General features: G+C 44.7%; 1 protein-coding gene across 2 annotated transcripts in view; it reads left to right on the plus strand.

Annotated features, from left to right (window-relative positions):
• MED13L (mediator complex subunit 13L) overlaps positions 1-24,692 on the plus strand; it is a 916,648-nt gene that overhangs the window by 738,393 nt on the left and 153,563 nt on the right. For both annotated transcript variants that reach the window (XM_078667133.1, XM_078667134.1), the window contains exons 12-15: positions 8,330-8,435; positions 9,372-9,496; positions 21,431-21,530; positions 22,033-22,235. In XM_078667133.1, coding sequence (XP_078523259.1) covers positions 8,330-8,435; positions 9,372-9,496; positions 21,431-21,530; positions 22,033-22,235 — 534 coding nt within the window. The remainder of the gene's footprint in view (positions 1-8,329; positions 8,436-9,371; positions 9,497-21,430; positions 21,531-22,032; positions 22,236-24,692) is intronic.

Genomic DNA, 24,692 nt, shown 5'->3' on the forward strand with positions numbered 1-24,692 from the left:
TGAAATGGTATCTTTGCCCCTCTTAAAGGTCCTAAATTACAATTACACTGGTAGTTCTGGTTGATGTTGGAACAGTTTAGAAAGAAACGGATGTCGACGCACAGGTGTGGCGCTTATATGCTGCTCCATTGTCACTTCCTGGGTGGAACAAAGTCAGCGCAGAGTTATACAGCTTCACCTGCTGGCATAGTGCTGTTTAAATTTTCTGCATCCTGTCTGGCGCATGGAAATATTCTAAAGGTGAAAAATCTGCGGTTAGTGTACCTACCAGAAAGACCTTTACCAAAAGTAAGTAACTTGTTCTTTCTACATTTACTGCTGTTCATATAGAATTATTCTGCTGGAGATGTTTTGATGGTTGAAACTCACAATTTGAAGAGTAAGGCAATTACTTACTTTTTTTGTATTTCTTTTCCTATTTCTTTTTATTTTTGTGCTCCTAAACCGATCTCTCCCAACTATTAGGAGAAAGTGTGTTCGAGGCATATGAACTGTAAATCATACACTTTAGCATAGATCGCCATCTGGTGTTGGGCTTGGATGTTTGCACTTAGTTTTTCTTCGAAGAAGTGTTTGTTGTCAAGAGGTAGGTGACACCTTCTTACGGAGATAGTGTGCATGGACTCCATCCCCAGATAGTTTTTTCCGCCCTCCGGTTCGATGTGTATTGCTGCACTCCGGTTTGGTATCGTCTTCGAATCCTTTCGACGCGCAATCCTTACCACTTGGCGGTAATCCTTTTGACGCGCATCGCTAGCTTTGACGCAGACCGTGAGGCCTACCCGCTCTGACCACGCCAGCAGTCCATGGAACGGACTCCATTTAAAGAAATGCCCCGAATGTGGTGCTAAGTTCCCACACACGGACTTGCACAAGGTCTGTAACCTCTGCCTATACCCGGAGCACGAACAAATCAATTGCGAGGCCTGTTGATCATTCCGATCGAAGAAAACGATTTGTGACCATCTGGCTCAACGTCACGAGATACGACGTGGCACTAGCCTGGTGCCAGACTTCTTCGGAGAAGAGTCTGATTTCCAACAGCCCGTCGCCGAAGAACAACAAATCTCTGTATCTGAAGCCTACGACTCCAACATGGAAGAAGACTTGAATGCCACTCCTGCTCAACGAACATTGAATAACGAGCCCCGAGTGCCCACAAAAACAACAAAGGCTCTGGTATCACCTTCGCCCCCAGGTCAACACCGTGAAAACATTGCAGATGCCCCGCCCTCGGGCCCGGGTATGAAACAGAGGGATAAGTCCTCTCGATTGAGCCGGTCCCTTTCGGGTGCCGAACTCACATCTTCGGCACCGAAACCCAAGACCAGGCACATACCTGATGCTTCGCTGTCTGCACTGAAGACCTATTCGGCACCAAAAGACTGATCCGAAACCACATAAAGCTAAAGCTTCGGAGCCGACACCAGCTAAACCCAAACCTTCAGACCGGACACCGGCTAAATCCAAAGCTTCGGAGCCGAAACCTTCGGAGTCAAAACTGACTAAAGACCAACCTTCGGAGCTGAAACTGGTAAAACTTAAACCTTCGGAGCTGAAACATTCCGCACCGAAAGGCTCGGAACCCAAAAAGCACACAGCACCTCTTAAAGCTTCAGAGACTAACCCTGTTAAAAACCCTCTGAATCAAAACAAAAGGACAAAGGCACCCCATCCAAAGAACTTCCTCCACAAGACCCTTTGGATCCAAAACAGAAACAAGTACATATTGACCCCGAAACCGGACACCTTCTAGCAGCACTTCCTAAAAAACGGAAGCTGGATCTTCCAGAGGACTACCATATACCTCTGAAGAAAAAAGACATGGGTACTAACCCCTCTCCCCCTTATATACCTCCCTCTCTTCCATCTTTTAATCCAAACTTATTGATTTCACCATCAAACTCACCACCACCTTTCTCACCTGAACCACAGGATAACAATGATGGGGATGGGTATGACAGTGAGGACAACATACAACAGACCCCTGGAATGATTACAATAAAGATACAGATCATAATAATGACCCCAATCTATATCCGCCCAGACCATCACCACCAGATGACAACATTGGCTTCTCACAGCTTATTATCAGAGCTGCTCAGTAACATGGGATGGAACTACATACTGATTCCCTAGAGGAGGATGTCTTAGTAGAAACATTCACTTACTTCCAAAAATACACTAATACTTTGCCCATGCTCAAAGGCATGATAAAACTCGCCAACGAGTTATTCAAAGACCCTGTTAGAGCTAGAATTCTTACGCCAAGGGTGAATAAAAAATATAAAGCGGCTCCTACAGACCCTGTTTATATCAGAGGCCAGGTACCCTTAGATTCTCTTGTCGTCGTCTAACGCACGTAAAAAAGCTAATTTGCAAACTACAGGCGACGCCCCTCCTCCTGACAAGGAGTTAAAACTTATTGAAGCATCAGGCAAGAGAATCGCATCACAAACTGCTAATCATTGGCGTATTGCCCATGCTCAAGCTCTGTTAGCGCGCTATGATAGAGCTCACTATGCCGAGCTGGAGAAACTACTGCAGCATTAACCAGAACAATCACAACCTCATTTAAGAGGTTAAGCTCATCACAAACACTTCTCTAATATGCTCCCTCGATGCGGCTGGTACAGCATCTCGTGCCATTAACACCAGCGTTTTACTACGCCTGCATGCTTGGCTTCGAATCTCCGGATTCAAGCAAGAAGTACAATCATCATTACGTAATCAGCCTTTTGATCAGGAACATCTTTTTGGGCCCAGTTGATTCTTCATTGGAAAAAATGAAAAAAGACACCAAATTCACAGGGGGTCTTGCAACTACCTTCTAATAGGGGCTCCTTTTACAAGGGTGGCTCAAAAACAACTGCGTCAGAAAATACCTCCTCCTCTTACAAAAGTCCCAATCAATCTTCCTCCTCCAGAGGATGTTTTCGAGGAGGATACAGAGGAAGGAACAATAGGGGAAGAGGCAGAGGTAACTCCACCCGCACTTTCCCTGCCACCAAACAGTGACATCCCTCCACTACCCTCGATCATTCCACTCCTGTCAGGGGACGTCTCTCAGTTCCTACCTGTCTGGAATTCCATCACAACAGACAAGTGGGTAAGACAAATTATCCAGTATGGTTATTGCCTGGAACTCACCTCCACTCCCCTAAATATTCATCCTAAACATCATGCAATGTCCTCCGAACATCTCACCCTCCAAAAAAAAAAAGAGGTTCTCTCCCTGTTACAAAAACATGCACTAGAACCAGTCCCCTTGAGTCAATAGGGCATGGAGGTTTACTCTCTCTATTTTCTAATTCCAAAAAAGGACGGCTCTCTCAGGCCAATATTAGACCTCAGACAACTGAACCTCTACATTCAGTCAGATCATTTCCACATGGTCACCCTCCAATAGGTGCTCCCATTGCTTCTGCAAGGTGACTTTCTTTCCACTTTGGATTAAATGGATGCCTACTTCCACATTCCCATTCACCCCGCTCACAGGAAATATCTGAGGTTTGTGGTGGACGGTCAACACTACAATTTCAAAGTCCTCCTGTTCGGGGTAACCACAACACCCAGAGTTTTCACCAAGTGTCTAGCAGTAGTTGAAACTCACTTAAGAAGACAACACATTGATGTGTTTCCTTATCTGGACGATTGTCTCATACAGGCCAATTCACAACATAGCTGTGTTCAACACACCCACAAAATAATTCAGTTGCTTCACCACTTGGGAAACACTGTAAACCTCACCACGTCGCTCCTTCAACTGTCCAACACACAAACATATCTGGGAGCTACAATAGACACTTGCAAAGCTCTAGCAAACCCCAACCCAGTCAGGATACGCAACATGCAGGCTCTAATGTCACAATTTCAATCTCAACACTCATTACCAGCTCAAGTGTTCATGCAGTTAATCGGTATGATGGCCTCTTGCATTCTAATTGTCCCTTATGTAAGACTCCAAATGCGTCCTCTACAGGAATGCTTAGCACGTCAGTGGAACCAGGTCAAGGCCTCTTAACAGATCTGGTGTTGGTAGACAGCCGCACCCATTGCTCTCTGCAGTGGTGGATCACACAAAACCTTACCAAAGAGCGGCCGTTCCTCGACCCATTTCCACAGATAGTGCTAACAACAGACGCATCGCTCACCGGCTGGGGAGCTCATCATCAAAATCATACCATTCAGGGCATGTGGACTCTACAACAAAAACCGTTCCACTTAAGCCACCTGGAACTACTGGCAATTTCTTTTAGCATTAAAATCCATTCAAGTCCATCTAGTCCGTAAAGCGGTCCTAGTCCGTACCAACAACATGACTGCAATCTACTATATACAAAAAACATGGAGGGACACACTCTCTACAGCTCTCGCGACTAGCTCAAAGCATAAGGAGATGGGCAATACCTCAAAAGATATATCTCCTTGCGGAACACCTTCCAGGAGTAGACAATCACATTGCAGATCTGCTCAGTCATCAACAGATCCATGAATGGGAATTACATCCTCAAGTTCTCCTTCCATTCTTTCACATGTGGGGCTACCCAGAAATAGATCTGTTCGCCACACACCATAACACAAAATGCACAAACTTCGCGTCCAGGTATCCACACCCATTGTCCAAAGGCAATTCGCTATGGATGAACTGGTCAGGAACCTTTGCTTATGCTTTTCAGCCTCTCCCACTCATTCAATTAGTAGTTCGGAAGCTCCAACAGTATTCCCTCACAATGATCCTGGTTGCTCCCACATGGACTCGACAACTTTGGTTCACAACCCTGTTGGAACTATCTGTTGTTCCTCATCAAAAACTACACCTCTCACCCAAGCTTCTCACTCAGAACCATGGAGATAAGACATGCAGATCCCAGTCGACTCAACCTTCAGATCTGGCACCTCAGATCATAGAGTTTGGCTACCTTAATCTCCCGCCAGACTAAATGAACGTCATTAAAGAAGCTAGACGTCCTACCACAAGAGCATGCTATGTAGCAAAGTGGAAACTATTTTTGTAAATTACTGTACAAACAATCAAATCAATCCCCTAGAAGCTTCCATTCAAAACATCATTTGCTATCTCTTACACCTACAACGCTGTAACTTAGCACACCCATCTATACAATTGCATCTCGCTGCAGTAGCCGCTTATCTACAAAACAGACAACACTTGTCTTTGTTTAAAGTGCCCGCTATCAAAGCATTTATGGAAGGACTCAAAAGAATCATTCCCCCAAGAGTTCCGCTTCTTCCAGTTTGGAACCTTAATATTGTCCTTACAAGACTTATGGGCCCACAATTTGAGCCTCTACACAAATGTGAACTACAGTTCCTTACTTGGAAGGTAGCCTTCCTTATAGCCATCACATCTCTTAGAAGAGTTGGTGAGCTCTAGGCACTAACCATACAAGAACCATTTTTACAAATGCAGCACAACAAAGTGGTTCTTAGAACTAATCCAACATTTTTTACCTAACGTTGTCTCTGCCTTTCACCTCAGTCTGTTGAACTACCAGTGTTTTCCCTCAATCAGACTCAGTGGTAGAACGTGCTCATCACACACTAGATGTCAAAAGAGCAATACTTTATTACATTGAAGGAACTACATCTTTTTTTTTTTTTTTTTTGGTTAAAAACTTTTATTGAGCAACAAAATCAGGTTTACAGAGATGGGCCTACAACCGCACGGGCTGGCCGCTAAGATCAAGGCACAATATGATAAAGACAATGGTAGCCACTCCGGTGGCCCGGCACAAATCGGATACAAGATGTCGCCCACACTATGAAACAAAATAAGGCATTTTTAATTTTATGTATACAAAAAAAACAAACATCAAAAAAAGGCGAATGCATACTAAACTGAGTCAGCCCAAGAGGGGGAGGGGAAACCCACTAATCAAGAATACGGAGTCATACTCAATAGGATAAGGCAAGGTGGGGGGGGCAGCGGGGAGGGCAAGCAACCAAAGGACAATATACGAAATTTCAGGAACGCCGGCCTAGGGAGAGAAGGTAACATCGGGGGGAAACTACATCTTTTAGGAAAAACTAAACAACTCTTTGTTGCTTTTTCACCACCGCATAAAGTCAATCCCATTTCAAAAACTGGTATTGCACGATGGATAATTAAATGCATCCAAATATGCTACATTAAAGCTAAACGCGCATTAACGATTCCCCCTAGAGCACATTCTACACGCAAAGTTGGGGCTTCTATGGTATTCTTAGGGAATATATCATTAGGTGACATCTGCAAGCCTGCAACTTGCTCTACACCTCACACATTCACAAAACGCTACTGTGTAGATGTGCATGTAAAACAAAAAGCTAGTGTGGGCTAGGCTGTCTTAAAAACACATTTTCAAACTACTGCAACAGATACAGGTTAGCCACCGCTATGGAAATACTTGCTGTATAGTCTATCCTAAAGCATATGATCTACAGCTCATATGCCTCAAACAGAAAAAGCTACTTACCCAATATGCATCTGTTCTTGGCATTTAGATCTGTAGATTCATATGCGCCTACCCGCCTCCCTGGGTCACTTTATCTGCTGCAGTATTATCTTATTTAGATACAACACACATGGACATCTTTCTATTCTTACTAACTCCATCACCCTTTATGGTGAAAACAATCTGGGGATGGAGTCGATGCCCATGTGCACTATCACCATAAGGAGTCGTCTCCTACCTCATGACTACAAACACTTCTTCGAAGAAAAACAAAGTGCAAACATCTGAGCCCAACAACCGATGGCGATCTATGCTAAAGCATATGAATCTACAGCTCTACATGCCAAGAACAGATGCATACTGGGTAAGTAGCATTTTCCTTTTGAAAAATCATTTGGGCTAACTAGTTCTTTGGGGGTATGTCATCATCCTACATGAAATGCAGTTGATTTCCAGGTAAGATGACCAATGGGATATGTCATTGCAACAAGAAACCGCATAATGCTAGAAATACAGAACTCCTGCACAGAGGCAATCCACAAGCATGAATCTACCCACCTTTTCTCATATATTTGGGTGCGAACATGCTACTATTGAGAAGTGCAAGACGTAGCTTAAATCTATTCAAAAGACAATTTTGTTTTCTCACATTGGCCCAACCTTATCTGTCTCTGCAGAATAATAACTATATGGCGGTTTTCATAGTTGAGTACCCAGGCATCTATTTGCCTTTTGGCTTCTGGTAAGAGTTGTTTCAACATTGAAACATAGCTAAGCACAATATTCAGTGGAAATACCACAAATGCCTAAATGTGCAATATACTTTCTCTACTTAAAGGCATAGTCCTCCCCATCTATTCCTTCCTGCCTGCTTTCCTCCTTTGCTATTTTAGACACATTGTTTTGTGATGGAGTGGAGACGCTATGCTTGCCTATTTGAACTGTAAATCACTGGCTCACGTTAGTGTATTGTGCATACAGAGTAAAATGTTATTTTACCAACCTCATTTGCTTGATCAAGACCAAGTCTGTTTTTCATTTCCTGCAGTCGAGCGGTGGTATAGTGACAATTGGGATAGTATTGGGGTCCCCGGCATGATTTTAGAACTTAAACTGGCTGCTTAACAACATGGAGCAGACCAACAAAGTTCATGCCCTATGGAAATTCGTTCTTGAGTATTCACAAAACGTATACAATATCTCACTATACAAGTACGACCTACCCCTCCTAGATTCAAATGACTAATGTAACGTCAGTATCTCTGGAGAAGATAGAAGTTCAATGTAGCTGGTAGCCTGTGACCATTGGGCTATACTGGGGAGTCATGTGGGAGAGGAATGTGGATAGAGGTACATTCTAAAATTAAAGAGTACTACAGGTTTCCTGACCGCAAAGCTAGTTTGAACATGGTAAATCCATGAAAACCCTTTTGGGTAACAGAGTCGAAATGTAAGGATACCCTTTGACCCCTTTTTTTAATATGTTTAACAAAAGCTCTTTTTTGGGTGAAAATAGTTATTGAAGAAAGCCTGCTCGATATATTTTAAATCTCTAAGTTGTACTTTCATGCTCAAGTTGCAATGTTCACAAACGAGATGCTACACGCCTTTCTATTTTTAAACTAAAGGGAATGCCTATTCTGTTTGTAAAGGAGTTTGAGTTAAACTTTTAGGTGTTGTATACAATATAAAGTAAACCCTTGCCAATAACGTGAAGTATTTTATGGATGCACAAGAACCTTGCCATAGTTGATTTGCATTCATGTGAACGCCAAAGACTTCTTTTTTTATTTGAAAGGAAGGATTACTTGCAGCTCTGTCTTTTAGTCCAGTTTCTTCTTTGAAAACTTATGTTTTTGACATCCTTTTTGCAGTCAGAAGATGGCATTATTCCTAATGAGGCCTCACTATCTGAGTGCTCCTCCCCAGGGCCTGAAGCAAAGGATGCCATGTCCATTTTTAGCCCTAATCCTCAGCCTGGTAAGTTAGCACTCGTATGTGATAAGTAATGTGTTTTGGTAAGTAAAGTAAAAATGTTCTAGTGACACAAAACATTTTAGTACTGTTTTTTCTCTCCGACCCTTGCATTGGTTTACAACTCAAAACATCAGCTTCCTTTGTGGTTTGGGTTATGCATCCCGAAGGTTAAACTTTTATTTTTTGGCATCTGTGTGTGATTTACAATGCTGTTTCATCAGACAGTTAAGCACCAGATGCAAAATAATGCTAGGTGGATTGTCTCCTATGTATCCCATTTCACACATCATATGACATTCATGGATTTCCAAATTCTCAGAGGCTTGATGCTTTTCCGCCACAGCAAGGGCTGAATTGGTGGCAATCTGTAGGACAGCAGCAAGGTTCACTGCATGATTTTTGCAAGCATTACTCCCTGGATATATCTGAGGAGATGGAAGCTGCTATTGTATAGTCACCTCTGTGGTGCAGGTTTTCTTGGCACCTAGTTGGATACACGTGGCTGCTGTTTCAAAGTGTTAAAACCTATTAAACTGGGGTTCATAACCATTTGGGAAGGGAGGAGAGTAAGATGACTCAGTAAGAAAAACATTACTATTATGGTGATGTCAATACTCAATCATTGCTGCACAGTCATTCACAACACCCATTCCATCTGTCAGAATGTACGCCCTTACATGGTTATACATTATTATTAACACGTTGGGCCTGGTTGTTGTAGTGGGTGACATTGGTATTGTGTGCGGCCCATATATGGGGGGCTACAAAAGTGACGGCACGTTTTTAGAAAAATTTGCTTTTTGCCCGCTTAAGCAGTGTCTAACCATTTGTGATGGAGGCATTTCCTAACCTTTTGTAAAGGAAAAGCAAGAGCCAGGAGGACCAAAATCACCATAAAATGTTTTTTAAAAGTTTTCTTTGATCTATTTCTCCCCATAGATAGCCGGCAGGACGGAGCTGCAGGGCGAGCAGCTACTGGGAGCCTGATGCTGGTGGCAGACTTGGCACCATCACTGCACGATTTAGACAACCTCTTTGATAATTCAGATGATGAGGAGCTTGGGGTAAGCTTTCAGCTACAAATATTTCACATAGCAATTGCACTTGGGAGTAAAGAATCAAATATAAAGTTGTAAATTGTTAGTCCACCACTATAATTTCAATAAGTCACTGAATTGAGGATTATAAAACAGTCCTAACAATATATGCAGTCTTCCCTGGTGTTTATAAGTTGAAAATACCCGTATGTTTCTTAAAGCGGACAGCCTGGGCCAAATAAAGATTAGGACTCATAGCTAAGGTTGATTGTGCCTTGCAAAGGTGCTGCTACTCCTTCTTTCTCCTTTACATCTACAAGATGTGATGACAATTTTTCAAAGACTGCACAGACATTATTCTTAAATGCTTCTGAGCTCATCCACAACCCAAGCTATGTAGACTATAGTCCTACAGATAATGACAGAGGTGTTATAAACATTCAGACGCTGTCTGTTTTGCATTTACTCTTTCCATTAGTTGTTGTGGAGAGATTCCTGAAAAGCGGAAAGGATTCAAGACCAGAATTACAGCTAGCTCACTGGAGTAAGAGATGGTACTGCAACATCCAGCATGCCACAGGTGTGGCCGCGCCTACATGGGTGGTGTTGAGAACATTTAAAGAGTACCGAAATCAACGTGCAAGGACACTCAAGCTCATGCCTCTGATGAAGTGACCTATCACGAAACGCGTCAGGCTAAGCTGGACATTCATTTGGTGAAGTTTCGTTTTCAGTCCCTGCAGCAACCTCCTATTAAAGTCTTGGCGAAAAATGTACCTGGGTTGTGGCTTTTTCTACAGCAGGCAAAACTGTGTGTTTGTATTGTGAGCGGCCCCGCCTGAGCCGCGGAAAAAGCCCGGATGCTGCATTGCATTTCCTGATCGACGTCTTACGACGCCGGTTTTTGGATCACAGGTGCCACAATATTGGAGGAATAAGAGTGTATGCGGTGGCCAGAGACAGACATCACAGCCCACGAGGGTAATACCTGTACCGACATTGAGGTCTGCACACGCTAGCTCACTGGAGTAAGAGATGGTACTGCAACATCCAGCATGCCACAGGTGTGGCCGCGCCCACATGGGTGGTGTTGAGAACATTTAAAGAGTACCGAAATCAACGTGCAAGGACACTCAAGCTCATGCCTCTGATGAAGTGACCTATCACGAAACGCGTCAGGCTAAGCTGGACATTCATTTGGTGAAGTTTCGTTTTCAGTCCCTGCAGCAACCTCCTAATAAAGTCTTGGCAAAAAATTTACCTGGGTTGTGGCTTTTTCTACAGCAGGCAAAACTGTGTGTTTATATATATACAAAGGTTAGTCACTGTGGCAGCGAAAAGACTTAAAACTACAATGCCCAAGACACTTTGCAGCTACTAAAGCATGTATTGGATTCACTCGCTACTAAGCAGAATGAATTATGGGACATTTTGTCAACTGCCAATTCCGTTTGTTCACCTGCAGCCTAAGAAGAAAGAGCGTACAGCTCTGAAACGCGTCGGCAGCGAAGGAAATAAGTCTAATACGGAGGACATTACATCCTTATCTTTGCAATAAAGTGATCCCGTCACTTACCTGCTTGCCGTGTGCTCATTCTAGCTGCAGAGGCTTTTTGGAGGAAGATATATATATATATATATTTTCTACGTACCTACTACTACTACTACTACTACCACTTACCATCTGCTTCAAATTGGGCTTTACAATGTCCCAACAGGCTAAAAAAGGTATTTCTCTGGGCAACATGGAACCTGGGGGAATAAAAGCTTGCATTCGGAAGATCAGCACCAGGACTGCATATACTTCCTCCACCCATTCCTTAAGGTGAAGGATTGTAAGGTGTGTCATACCTTTTATTAAAAAAAAACCAAAAGACAGAGGGCAGGTTATTGTTGCTGCTCTGAAAGCCAAGGAAGTCCTGTTTCTGGGGATGACAGTGAGGATTCTTCCTCATCTTCCAGAAAAAGAAAAATATGGGAGAGGTCAGACGTTGGGTCACCTCATGAGCCTCCCAAGAAATCTTCTAAAAGTACTCACCATGGGTCTTACAAGGATCACAGTCCCTCTTAAAGACACTCACAAACATAAGGGACAAAACATTTCCTCAGAAAAACCAGGTAAATCCAAATCCGAGTCTGCAACTCCTTCCCCTCAGATTTCTCACAAGCTTATGAAAGTAGTTGGCACAGCCGAATAAGAAATTGTTGATTAGCACACCATCGAGGAGGAAATAGTCTACTACGCTGTTAATGGCGAGGACGACAAAGGCGGCAAATATGACGTAAACCGCAACGACGATAACAGTGAACGTGTCTGCGACAACTACATCGTCTATGATGCAATCTACGGCGCCTATCCTGTTGACTGACAAATTGGTCTCTCCCTTGTCAACAGTGAAACCAATACCCACGGCAGTGCAGGTTAAACCGCCATAAACGACGTTGACAAGAGAAAAATCACAGGAAAAAAGAAAAGAAATGGGGATAACCATATATCTGATGCCAGACATATATCCCCAAGCAAGGTGTCACCCAGTCCTTTCCTGGATGAGGATGACTCAGAGGTAGCAATCAGCCCATAGGAACTGCATGTAAAATAGCAGGAGGATGACGAGAAGAAGAAAGAGTATTATGGGCCGGAGTATTCCCCACATCAAGAGGGCCTGCATTATTAGGAACCATTCCAGCCATATCCGGAGCACAAGTTCCAGGAGGTGGTGGTATGTGTACCAAGAGCATTGGTTTTGGACCTTCAAATGTTGCTGGCAGATTTCAACAAGCTCTTCCCGCTCGCAACTACCTCAACTTGGCAGGTTACAGTGCCTCTTAAAACTCCTCCAGTACAGCCATCCACTCTGCAAACTTTTCGAAATATCCTAACACTTTTTTTAGACATAGACATAGGGACACTTTGCCCGGAGTATATTTAATGATTTATGAGTCCACCTTGACCTCGTTTTATCTTAGGAGCGATACTGTGTAAATATCTTCCCCACATCGGATTACAGACACAGAAGTACAACTTTTTGATGCTGCCATCCCTCTAAATAAGATACACAGAAGGAGACAATAAGACAAAGGCTATCCTATTGGGGATTGCTATATTATAGAGATGCAGAAAAGGTATTGCGAGGTGGATATTATTGGAGAAGAAGGAAAACGCATACTATTCAATGGACAACTGATGAGCCCTGAAGTCCTTAAATAGGACGAAACACTTTGGCTACTGCGAAGAAAGGAGGACAAAAAGAATAAAGGAATGTGTGAATCACAATATTTTGTGGAACTATTTCTTTACCTTTTAATGTGTGCGGATCAAATTACTTGTGTAATTGTCTGTTGTGAAAGTTCTTTTCACTCATTAGGAAACTAAGGGGTTTTAATTCCTTTGATCATCGCACCATATGTGGACTATATTCCGAAATTTAAATGAGTGCGGTACTGTTTCCTAGACCTCTTCTGTGAATCATTGTGATGTGCAAAAATAGTGGAAAGAGTGAAAAGAAACCCATCGTGAATGTATTCATACCTTTATTGTCAATCTTTCCAGTGACGGGAGCAGCATAATTTTACATAGTTGAGGGCGCCAAAATAAGTTTTACGTCCTTACCTTTATTTCAATGTACAATAAACAATTATCAGAATAAACAAATGAGAGAAAATCTAGCCTATGTTCTAAAATGCTTATGAAGCAATACTTAGTGCATGGGGTCTGGTTACATGAAGTGTTGCATGATGCCAAAATGGATAACCTCACTTTTGTAACATCGTCTGATGTACAAGTCTTAACATTTTCGCATGAGTACACATTTTTAGTAAAGGATATGCTTTAGTAAAGGATATGCAGTAGTGTTGAAAGGTTTTTTACGAGAAAGTGGTGATGCATGCCCCCTTTCTCTGTGTAAACAAGGTGCTAAGTAAGAAGGGTGCTCCAGTTTTCTATTGGCATTCTCTCATCTCTATTTTTTTATTTTTTTTATTATTTTCATTATCAGCATTGGCAAAAAACACTGGTTGATTACAATCATAGTATAACATTAGTGCACATTCCCATATCAGCAATACAATCATCATGTATACATTCTCTTTTAGATCTTTCGACTCTACAATCAATTCCCCCATATATATCCTGTTCCCTCCCTATTGTTCCTCCTCCGAACTGTCTTCAATACGTTCCGGCGGCGGCTCACATATGTCTCCCCTGAACTTATTCCACGCTCCCCACACCTTGCTCCATTTCTGGGGGCAGCCCCGATTAATAAATACTGTCCTTTCAGCCACCATAGCCATGTCCATGTCCTTGCACCATGAGGCCAAAGACGACACCTCCGCCGCCCCCCACTTTTGCGTTATATTGCGCTTAGCTACCACTAACCCCAGCGTGGCCCAAGATTGCGCCTGATGGGTAAGGTCATTCGGTTCCCACATGTTTAATAGGCACCTCTTTGGTTCCGGCACTACCGACACCCCTTCAGTCTGTGATATTGTTCTCATTATTTTCTTCCAGTAGTCAGCGATTTTGGGGCAGTGCCATATGGTATGATAGAAGGTACCCTCTTCCCCGCAACCTCTAAGGCAATATGGATGTGATGTTCTACCCATCTTGCATAGAGTGTATTTAGTGTAGTACGTGCGATGCAGGATTTTAAGCTGTATTAGTCTGAGTCGCAAGGGTATGCCCACCTCTCTTGGCTAGGCCAGCGCCTCCTGCCACTCTGTGTCATCAAGGTCGCCTAAGTCGCGGGTCCATTTGTTCCTGAGTGATACCGTGGGATCCGGGAGGTTATTAACTAATTTCCGATAAGTGAATGATGTAGCCCGCTTTTGCATTCAGTCCGCCAGCAGCCTGTCCTCCAAGGGGAAAGCCTCCGTCACCTTGGTACCACGTGGTATAGCCACGAGCAGTGCGTGTTTAATCTGGGTGTAGCGAAAAATTTCTGAAGGTGCAAGTTCGTATTGTTGCTGGAGATGTTTAAATGTGACTATGTCCCCCTTATACCACATGTCACCCACCGTGGAAATGCCTATGGTGTCCCATTGCTCAAAACCTTTGCTATTCCGAAGTCGCCCCAACCGCTTAGTTTCCCAGAGAGGAGTAAGTTGGGTAAAGACCTCAAGCCAGCCTAATTTTGCCTGCGCTGCATGCCATATGGTGACTGTGTGTTTTGTGGGCCCTATTAGCGTAGAGGTAAGTCCCTTATTGTAAAGTGCAGAGAGCATATTTCCCGGCCCCAATAGAAACCTGTCCGCTCTGTATGCGGGGCCTGCCTGCGGGGCATGTATCCACTAATTAATTACCTTTAATTGCGCCGTCCAATAATACAGTTGTATATTTGGGAGCGCTATCCCACCATCGTACTACCCACGGGTCAACTTATTTGCACGCCGGTTTGTTACCCCATAACAGGGTGGATACTTGGGCTGCGATCTTCTTGAAATATCCTGGGGAACGGCGTGTTCTCTAGCGCATATAGAAACCGGGGAAGCGCCATAATTTTAAAAAGTGCTGCTTTTCCCCAGCAACGTCAGCGGTAACGATTCCCAGTGCGTAACATCTCTCTTTAGACCCTCCAGTGGGGGCACCAGATTTCTTGAGAAGAAGTCATCTGGATTTGCTCTAATGTATATGCCTAGATTTTTCAATGTGTCGTCTGTGACCTGGAGCAGACAGTCAGCAGGGAGTTGTGGTGGGGGGCCGTGTAATACGTACAAAACAGATTTGGACCAGTTTATGGTGTACCCCTATGCCCTTCCAAAATTCTCACAAATATTAGATTACATTAAAGTATTTATAGAGCGCATGGCTGCCTCTGAAAAAAGGCGTCCCAGCGCTAAGAGCAGATCAGAGTGGAGAATTTAGGAGGGAACTAAATCTGAGAAAAGAGCCAGGTTTTTACGTGCCGTCTGAAGATGTTATATTCTGGTTCAGCACGACTGTAAAAAGGAAGGGAGTTCCAAAGTTTAGGTGCCAGGCATCTGAAAGACCGACCACCAGATCTAGCCTTGCGTATACGAGGAGTGTATGCAAGACACTGGTTTGCGGAGCGCAGTGCTCGGACTGGTGCATACAAGGTGCACAGGCCGTTGAGGATGTCTGGGGCTATACCTATCAGTATCTTGTGCATGATACTGAGTGTCTTAAAGCTTATCCGCTGGTCAATCGGTAGCCAGTGAAGACAATGGAGAAGGTTGGAGGCGTGACTGAACTTCGGTATAGCAAAGATAGCACGTGCTGCCGCGTTCTGGACTTGTTGCAAGCGCCACATGACTGATTTGTTAGACCCTAGGAGGAGAGCGTTGCAATAGTCCAGACGGGCTACGGTAGACGCCTGAACAATCAGCTGGCGTGTTTGAGCATCAAAGCGACCCAGAACTGGTCTCAGACCACGGTGTACCCCAAAACATTTTCCGGCCACTGTTTTAGCATGCGTTTCAAAGTTCAGATCTTTATCTAATATGATGCCCAAGTTTTTTGCCATGTTTTTAGGGTCCGGGGGGTTACCAAGTGTCGGAGGCCACCAGTCATTAGTCCACTGATGGGAATATTTGCCCACTAAGAGGATTTCTGACTTGGAGGAGTTCAATTACAAACAATTATTAGTCATCCATTCCGCGATAGCGAAAATATCCCTTTAAATTTTTGTTTGTCTTGGATGGGGTTGTTGGAGAGAGTGAACACCAGTTGGGTGTCATCGCCATATGAGACCAGGGACATTCCCCTAGCTTTGGCTAATCTGGCCAAAGGGCTCACATAAATATTAAAACGTGTGGGGCTTAGAGCGGAGCCCCGAGGGACCCCACATCGAAGTGTGTGGGTCTGGGAGGCAAAAGGGGGAGATGTCACTTGGAAGGTTCGTTCCGAAAGGAAAGAGGCAAACCAAGCAAGTGCCGTATTTTCTATTCCAATTTCCTCCAAACGTTGGAGTAGTATTTCATGTGACACTGTGTCAAATGCCGCGCTTAGATCAAGCAGCACCAGGACAGATGTGCTGCCTGCATCCAGCGCGGATTTGAGGTGTTCAGCCACCGTTAACAGGGCCGACTTGGTGCTATACCAGGAACGGAAGCCATTCTGTGAGTTGTTGAGGATGTTATTAGTGTTTAAAAATTGCGCAAGTGCAGAGTTCACATAGGCTTCCAAAATGTTCGACATAAACGGGAGCAATGAAATAGGACGGTAGTTTTCTGCTTTGGAATCGTCAAGTGTGGGTTTTTTAAGCAGGGGTATTACTTTAGCGTGCTTCCATGTTTTAGGCACTGTTGCAGTGGAGAGGGAGTGATTAAGTAATTCTAGGCATGTAGGCAGAAGATCTGATTGGATTTTCCTAAAAACTTCAGGCTTGAGGGGGTCAGCAGGAGAGCCAGATTTTTTTTTTATTTTTTTTTTATTTTTTTTTTAAAAACCTTTATTTGAGTAAGCAAAAAAGTACAAGGATGGGCCTACAACCACACGGGCCGGCCGCTAAAGAGGAGTAGACACATATCATATATGCCCGCAGAGGTAAAAGTCAATCAACAATGCAATACTCATCGCTTTTTACAGGACAAAAACAGATTTTATTTATATGAAAGAACAAACACACACAAAAGGCGAAAGTGTATTACTGAAGGTCAGCTCAAGGGACGTAAGGGGGGGACAGCAACAGAAGTACAGTAGCAAAACACTAAGCACTGAGGAGCTCGGGGGGGGGGGGAGGGACACAGAAGTCAGTACAAAAAGGGGGGGGGGGAGGGCCGGAGACACCAGCACAACCCCTATATGAAAGGTTCCAAGAACGCTTGCCTAAGGAGACAGGGCAAGCTCAATAGTGCCCACAAGGGGAGGAGTACAAATGTCGCCACGGTAGTCGTTCCATTGACCCCACACCTTCACCCATGCCCCGGGTCTGCCCCTGGCCACATAGACAGTTTTCTCACAGAACATGGACCAATCCATGTTATCCTCCCATTTCGAGAGGTCAGGGGGCCTGGAGGCCCCCCAGAGTTGTGCAATATCTCGCTTCGCAACCATATAGCCCAGGGTGGCCCATCTAGTCTGTGCCACCGAGTAGTCCGTGGGCTCCCAAACATTCAAAAGACATCGACGAGGTTCCGGACGCAAGGACACACCTGTCACCACAGCCATCACTTCAAGCACGGCCGCCCAATAAGCAGCCACCATCGGGCACTCCCAAAGAATATGCAGGAAAGTAGCACGCAAACCACACCCACGCTTACACAATCCATCGGAGGAAAAGCCCATCACCACCAGTCGCGGTCCCGTCACGTACACCCGATGAAGGATCTTCAATTGGACCAGACGGAGACGAGCCGGAATAGCCACCTCCTTCGGGGAGGAGAGGGCTGATTGCCAATCCTCATCATCAAGTTCTAACCCATCTCCCATCCACAATTCCCGAAGTCGGGCCAATAAGTCGGTCCGATCGTTAATCAACTTTTTATAGATCAGGGAGATAGTGCTATCAGGAAGATGTTCATCAAGGATACGGTCCTCAAGGGGGGAAGAGTCAGGCGGAATCTCACCAGGAGCAAACACCGAAGCCAGGGCGTGCCTGAGCTGTAAATAACGAAAGAATTCCCGACCACTCAGGCCATAGTCAGCCTGGAGGGCCTGAAACGAACGCACAGAACCCTTAGAGTATACATCCCCCACCTTAGAAATCCCAATCATGTCCCAACGGTCGAAACCCTTGGAAGACCAAAGACCGCCCAGACGTTCTGAAGCATAAAGCGGCGTCGCCAACGTCAAGCGATCCTCCCAGCCCAAGCTCACATTCGCGGCACGCCACACCGTCAAAGCAGTCAATGTAGGTCCCACAAGATGGCGCCCAGCGGAGCGAGAATAAAGCACTCTGTTAAAGTCACCTCCCGGAAGCTGAAGTTTATCCATTTCAAACGCCGGATTACGACCTGGCGAAAACATAGCGTGATTGATAGCGGACAGATGGGAAGCCCAGTAATATCTCTTAATGTCGGGGAGCGCCATGCCCCCATCATACCACGGGATGGAAAGTTTCGCGAGAGCAATGCGCGGACGCCCATCCCAAATAAGCTGCCTCTGAAGGCTCTCAATCTCCCGAAAATAGGACTTAGGGATAGGATCATAATAATTCTGGAAGGAGAGCCAGATTTGATTTTATTAACTAATTTCTCTAACTCATTAAGGGTCATAGGGAGGAAAGATGGTAGAAGAGGAGATAAAGAGTCAGGATTCATGTTCAAATTCCAAGCATTGGGGGCAATGTTATATCACAGTTTTAGGTATATATCTTCAACTTTCTTCACAAAGAAAGTAGCCACGTTCTCACAGTGTGAGTTAGAGGTGATAGTATTACCAGATTCTGCTGGAGGAGAGGTCTGGTCCTTCAGAAGCGAGAATATGCTTTTGCTCAGATTCATGCTGGTCGAGATCAAACTGGAGTAGTGAGCTGCTCTTGTTTTAAGAACCAGCTTATGGTATAAGTTAATAGCAGTTCTATATAGTAGTTTCGTCGCTTGTGTGTCATATGTTTTCCTCCAAGATCTTTCCAGAGTTTGACATTTTTTTTCGTCAGCGTAAGTTCTTCATTGAACCAAGTGTTTGCGCGAGCACTTTTGGCGTAAGTGAGTTTGGTGGGAATGCATATGTCTAGTGCTTGAATAATTAATTTTTGAAAGAGGGCATCAGCCTCGTCCATATTGTTGGATTGTAGCAGAGGTTTTGCTCTTAAGGCTGAACTCAAATCTGCTTCCTTAAGTTTGTGCCATGGTCGTTTAAGTGAGGACAGCTGGTTGGGCCGAGATTTGACGCCACTTAAAATGTGGATGAACTGATCAGGGTTATTTGCCTACGCTTTTCCACCTGTCACTTTTTACATTCGTGGTTTGGGGGATCTGCAAACATCCCTCACCCTCATTCTCGTGGGTGCCACTTGGGCCATTCAGTTCTGGTTCACAACCCTTTTCGAACTATCCCTAGTATCGCATGAGAATCTGACACACCGTCCGAATCTTCTCACCCAAAATTGGTACACACTCAGGCCTCCAAAACCCAAACAGCTCAATCTTGGGATATTACTCCAGAGGTCCTCGTTTGGATACATCAACCTCCCTTCAGAATGCATGTCCATCCTTAAGGAGCTGTGAAGTCCTCCTACCACAAAAGGTGTGCTCACTAGTGTCTTCCTAGGCACATTGACCCTCTGAAAGCAGCAGTTCAGGACATTCTGTTATCTTCACTTGCAGAAGTCAGGGGAAGCTTCTACTTATATCAGATTTCACTTAGCTGCTTACCTTCAAAACGGGGAACACACTTCACTTTTCAGAGTTCCTGTTGTCAAAGCATTTGTGGAGGAGCTCAAGAGGGTCATTTCACTGCAGCTGCCACCTGCCCCATATTGAACCTCAACATTGTTTCAACAAGACTTTTGGGCCCACCTTTTGGGCCACTTAACTCTTGTCCTTTGCAGTTTCTTTCATGGAAAGAGGCCTTAGTAACTATTACCTCCCTCAGGCGTGGGAGTGAAATTCATGCTCTGACCCTCGAGGAACCTTTCTTCCAAGTGCACAATGACAGAATAGCCCTCAGGACAAACCCCAAGTTCATCCCCAGGGTAGTCTCTAGTTTCCATCTTAACCAAACTATTGAACTGCTTTGTCTCTTTTTCCAGATCACACAAAGTATGTGCGCTCTCTAAAGCAGGTATAGCACAGTGGTTGGTCCAATGTATTCAAACCTATTATGCCACAAGACCTTGGCCTATTCCCCTAAACCCCACTCAACCCATAAAAAGGGAGCCTACATGGCATTTTGAGAAATATTGCCATAGCTGATCTTTGTTGTAAATCAGATACCTGGTTTACACCACGCAACTTTACTAAGCACTACTGTGTGGATATCTTATCTCGTCCACAACCTAATATTGGGCAAGCTGTCCTCCATACCCTCTTTCAGCAACACTAGCCACTGCTATAGGGAGGGCTGTTTTACAGTCTGTGCACAACATCTGTATCTACAGGTACTAATGCGTATCTACAGTTGCTGATGCCATGAACGGAAAATGTTCCCCTGTAAGCATCTGTTCATGGCATGTAGTGCTGTAGATTCACATGCGCCGACACTCCTCCTCGGAAGCCTTTTGATGTTGCAGACATTTTTACTTTTAATTGCCTTTCCTCGTTTGGCCATCTTCCAGACATTTTTAACTTTTAATTGCCTTTCCTCGCTGGGCCATCTTCCTCTGCATCGCTACCCTCCATCTACATCCTCACCCGCCGTGTGGTTAAAAACAATCGAAAATGGAGCTGATGTCCATGCCCATTACCATCAAGAGGTGGAGTCACTATACCTCGTGACTCAGACTTCTTCAAAGAAAAAGAACTTGCACACGTCGGAACCCAGCACTAGATGGGAGAAGTATACACAACATGAGAATCTACAGCAGTACATGCCACGAATAAATGGTTACAGGGTAAATAACATTTTCCTATTGGTTTAGTTGTGGAAAATGACCTCTTCATTATGGTTACACTCTGACACTGTTACTTAACCCCTTCCACGCTGATGACGAGCTGGGCTCGTCATGAGGTAGCCTCCTGCTACGCTGATGACGAGCCCAGCTCGTCACGTAACATGCGCTTTCGCAAAACTCCGCGTACGAGCGGAATTCCGCCCGCACGCATGCGGTTAAAAATACAAAAACTGTTATAAAGTGTTTATTGAGCCTATTGGTATCATGTGATAATTATTCACCTTCATACACAAGGTTTATTGTTCTAGTTGAAGAACATTCTAGTCTACCCACAATAAAGTAGGCGAAATTGATTCAAACATGTTGCATATGAGTATGATAAATAGAAGATGAAACCCTCCTATGTTTAAAAACTGTATTCTTACATTTTCTCACATTCAGTTGAAAAAATACTATGTTGAGATTCAAACTCTTATCAAGTAAGTGTTTAAGTTTATTATATTCTTTCCAGGGTGTGTCGCCTACTATGCGATTATCCAAGGTCGCTGCTACAGGGTCTGATGAACGGGTCTCAAGCAAGAATGGAAGGTCTGCCATTCCTTACCCCCCAAGTAAGTAAGCTGCCTCATTACTTTCTGTATAGATGGTATGCACCTATATTTCCAAAGGTAACATACCTCATCTGATTTTTTGGGTGATTGGCAAAAGTGACTTAATGAGCAAGTTGAATGAAGCCCACCAGCACCTTTTCTGCAGACGTTGGTAGCGTTATGTTACGGATCCCTCTTTGCACTTTTTTGCTTAATAATTATTTTTGTCTTCTTTGTGATGCTTCCTATTTACGTACTCTGAGTTAAACATATATTTATTATAACTATCAGTATTAATTGCCTATATAAAATAGTGTTTTGTAATAACCTTTTCTCAGACAAAAATACTTTGTGGTATATTTGCACAAACTTGTACACTGATCTGCCTTCTGTTTTGTTTGCTGATGGCTGATGGCCATGGCTGAAAAGCACGTGGAGTTGACCAAGTTGGCCAGAACTCTCATGCTCATTGATTAACTTGTATATCAGTAATGTTAAAATGTGTTTGTTGCACCGACTCCAGCGGCTGCCGACTTGCAGAGGATGTTTCCAACACCACCATCCTTGGAGCAGCACCTTGCCTTTTCCCCAAACTACAAAGATGGAATCAGTTCTGATACAGTGACCACTTTAGGCATGATGGGGAGTCCAATTATCAGCATGCAGACTGACTTCAAGATGGAGGTGGATGAATTTTTAAGTAGTCCTAAGCCAGAGGAAATTACGGTAAGATGTGTAGGTTAACTCGCTCTTCAGTCTGTATTCTTAACTTCTTATTTTAATTCACATTCGTAAAATGCTTTATATGGTCTGACTTTGAAAAGTTAAGTGCAGTTTTCATTGAAAGATAGTTACATTTTGAGTGACTCTAAGATCTGCAGCTCTTGCCCATTGTACCAGAAGAGTAATTTTGGTTTATCGCTTCAAAAATGAGGTTAATAACTATTCAACCATGAGGATGTTAGATTTGTAACAGTCTATATCCATGGTATTCTATTAAAAATGGACCATGGCCAAATAGTGTATTCATCTATAAACACACAACCTACTCTATGGAGGATTTTTGGACATATTGCCCTAAAAATAGCATAACGCCCAAATGAGTCTTACCGATTGCTACATGTGAAGATCTTACGGAGCATGCGCAAGGTGTTGAAGCAGGATGACGAGACGGCGTTGACTTGTCTGGTCATCGAGAGGGAGGAGTCCAGGATGAAGCCCAGGTTTGGTGCGTGGTCTGTTGGTTTGGGGGTGGTGCCCAGGGCAGGGGGCCACCAGGAGTCGTCCCAGGCAGAGGGGTTGATCCCAGGATGAGGACTTCCGTCTTGTCTGAGTTCAGTTTCAGGCAGCTGTTCTTCATCCACTCGGCGACGTCTTTCATTCCTTCGTGTAGGCTGGCTCTGGCGGTGGCGGGGTCGTTGGTGAGGGAGAGGATGAGCTGGGTGTCGTCGGCGTAGGAGATGATGTTAAAGTTGTGTTGGCGTGCGATGGCTGCGAGGGGGCTCTTGTAGACGTTGAAGAGGGTGGGGCTGAGTGAGGATCCTTGTGGTACGCCTCAGATGACTTCGGTGGCCTCGGATCTGAACGGGGGTAGGCGAACTCTCTGGGTTCTTCCGACGAGGAATGAGATGATCCACTCCAGTGCCTTCTCTTGGATTCCGATGTTGTTGAGGCGCTGTATTAGGGTGCGGTGGCAGACAGTGTTGAACGCTGCAGAGAGGTCCAGGAGGATGAGGACGGCTGTTTCCCCGTTGTCGATCAGGGATCTGATGTCGTCGGTTGCTGCGATGAGGGCGGTCTCAGTGCTGTGGTTGGCTCGGAAACCGGACTGTGAGGGGTCGAAGGATCCGTTTGTCTCGAGGAAAGCGGCGAGCTGTTTGTTGACAATACATTGTCTTATGTCTCCCCTCATAACTGTGCCCTGGATGGGCAATCGACCAACTTACGTTCTCTTGTGGTGGGGGGGGGAGGTGTGAGACAGATTTGACTCTTCAAGATTAGGCCTCTGTTACCTGTCCTACAGCCAGTGACCTAATAAGAGTACCTGAATATGTCCTAACCATCCGTGTTCACATAAAAGTGGGGTGTCTGGTAGTAGTAGCCCTCCCCTGGTTTTCCAACAGTTTCTCGCAATGTCTCAATTCCTTCACGGAGACTAATGCCATTTGCTGCCAAGGCTGGACCAGAAGCTTCCAATACGTTTTTTATCTCTGCAGAAGCAAACAGTACACTGTTTAGTTCTTCCCCTACAACCTTCCAAAGACCAACCAGTGCCATTTTCTTTGAGGAAATATTCCTTAATCTTTTAATGTTACCACATACACTTAACAGTCCGCATCTATTAAAGGGTTGACTGAGTGACACATTTTCCTTTAAGATTGAGGCTTTAGGAATACTAGAGAATATTAGAGGAAGCAGGAGCCGGTCGCCATTTTTGTACTCCGGGCCCTCTTCTGCAGACTGCTTTTCCTTCCTTGCCCTTGGTGGTGTTTCCTCCGCCACGGGATTCATGGGGGGCGTAACATCTTCCAGTGCTGCTTTGCGAGCGCTCAACGCACTTTGTGTGTTGGCCAGGGCTACCTCCAGCCTGTGGGATTCTGTGGAGTCCCTTCTGTCTCGCGTCTCCCATGAAGGTGCCCGCGCTGATCTACGGCACCATGTGTTGGATGGTCGGAAGTTGGCCGCGTTTATTCTCCGTGCGGCCTTGGATGTTGCTGATGCTCTTGGCTGCGCTATGGCCAGCTCTGTGGCTCTCCGTCGCCATGCTAGGCTGCGGGATGGTGTATTTCTTGAGAATATTAGGGAGCGTCTGGTTGACCTGCCCTTTGATGGGATTCATTTGTTTAACACCCATGCGGACTCCGCCATTCAACATCTCCTTGCGGGGCTCTGTCCTCCTCCCCCTCCGTAAGCTTGGCTTGTTTATCCTCTGGGGCTTGATGGGAGGCATTATCCAACCTTTTTCCTGAAATCTGGTGTTTTGATTAACCCGTCTGTGTGTTCTGTGTGGTTTGCCATGCCTTCGGGACCCTGGGTTGGCCCCTCTCTACTGTTGTCTGCTGGTACAGGCCTCCCTGGCAATTGTGTATTTTTTTGGGGGCTGATTGATAAGCCGTCTGTGGTTCTAACCGCAGGTCCTTATGTTCTTGTCATCTGGTGCAGGATGTTTCCCTAAGAGTGTTT

Source organism: Lissotriton helveticus, chromosome 11 (genome assembly GCF_964261635.1).
Source record: "Lissotriton helveticus chromosome 11, aLisHel1.1, whole genome shotgun sequence".
In the NCBI taxonomy this organism is placed as follows: Eukaryota; Metazoa; Chordata; class Amphibia; order Caudata; family Salamandridae; genus Lissotriton; species Lissotriton helveticus.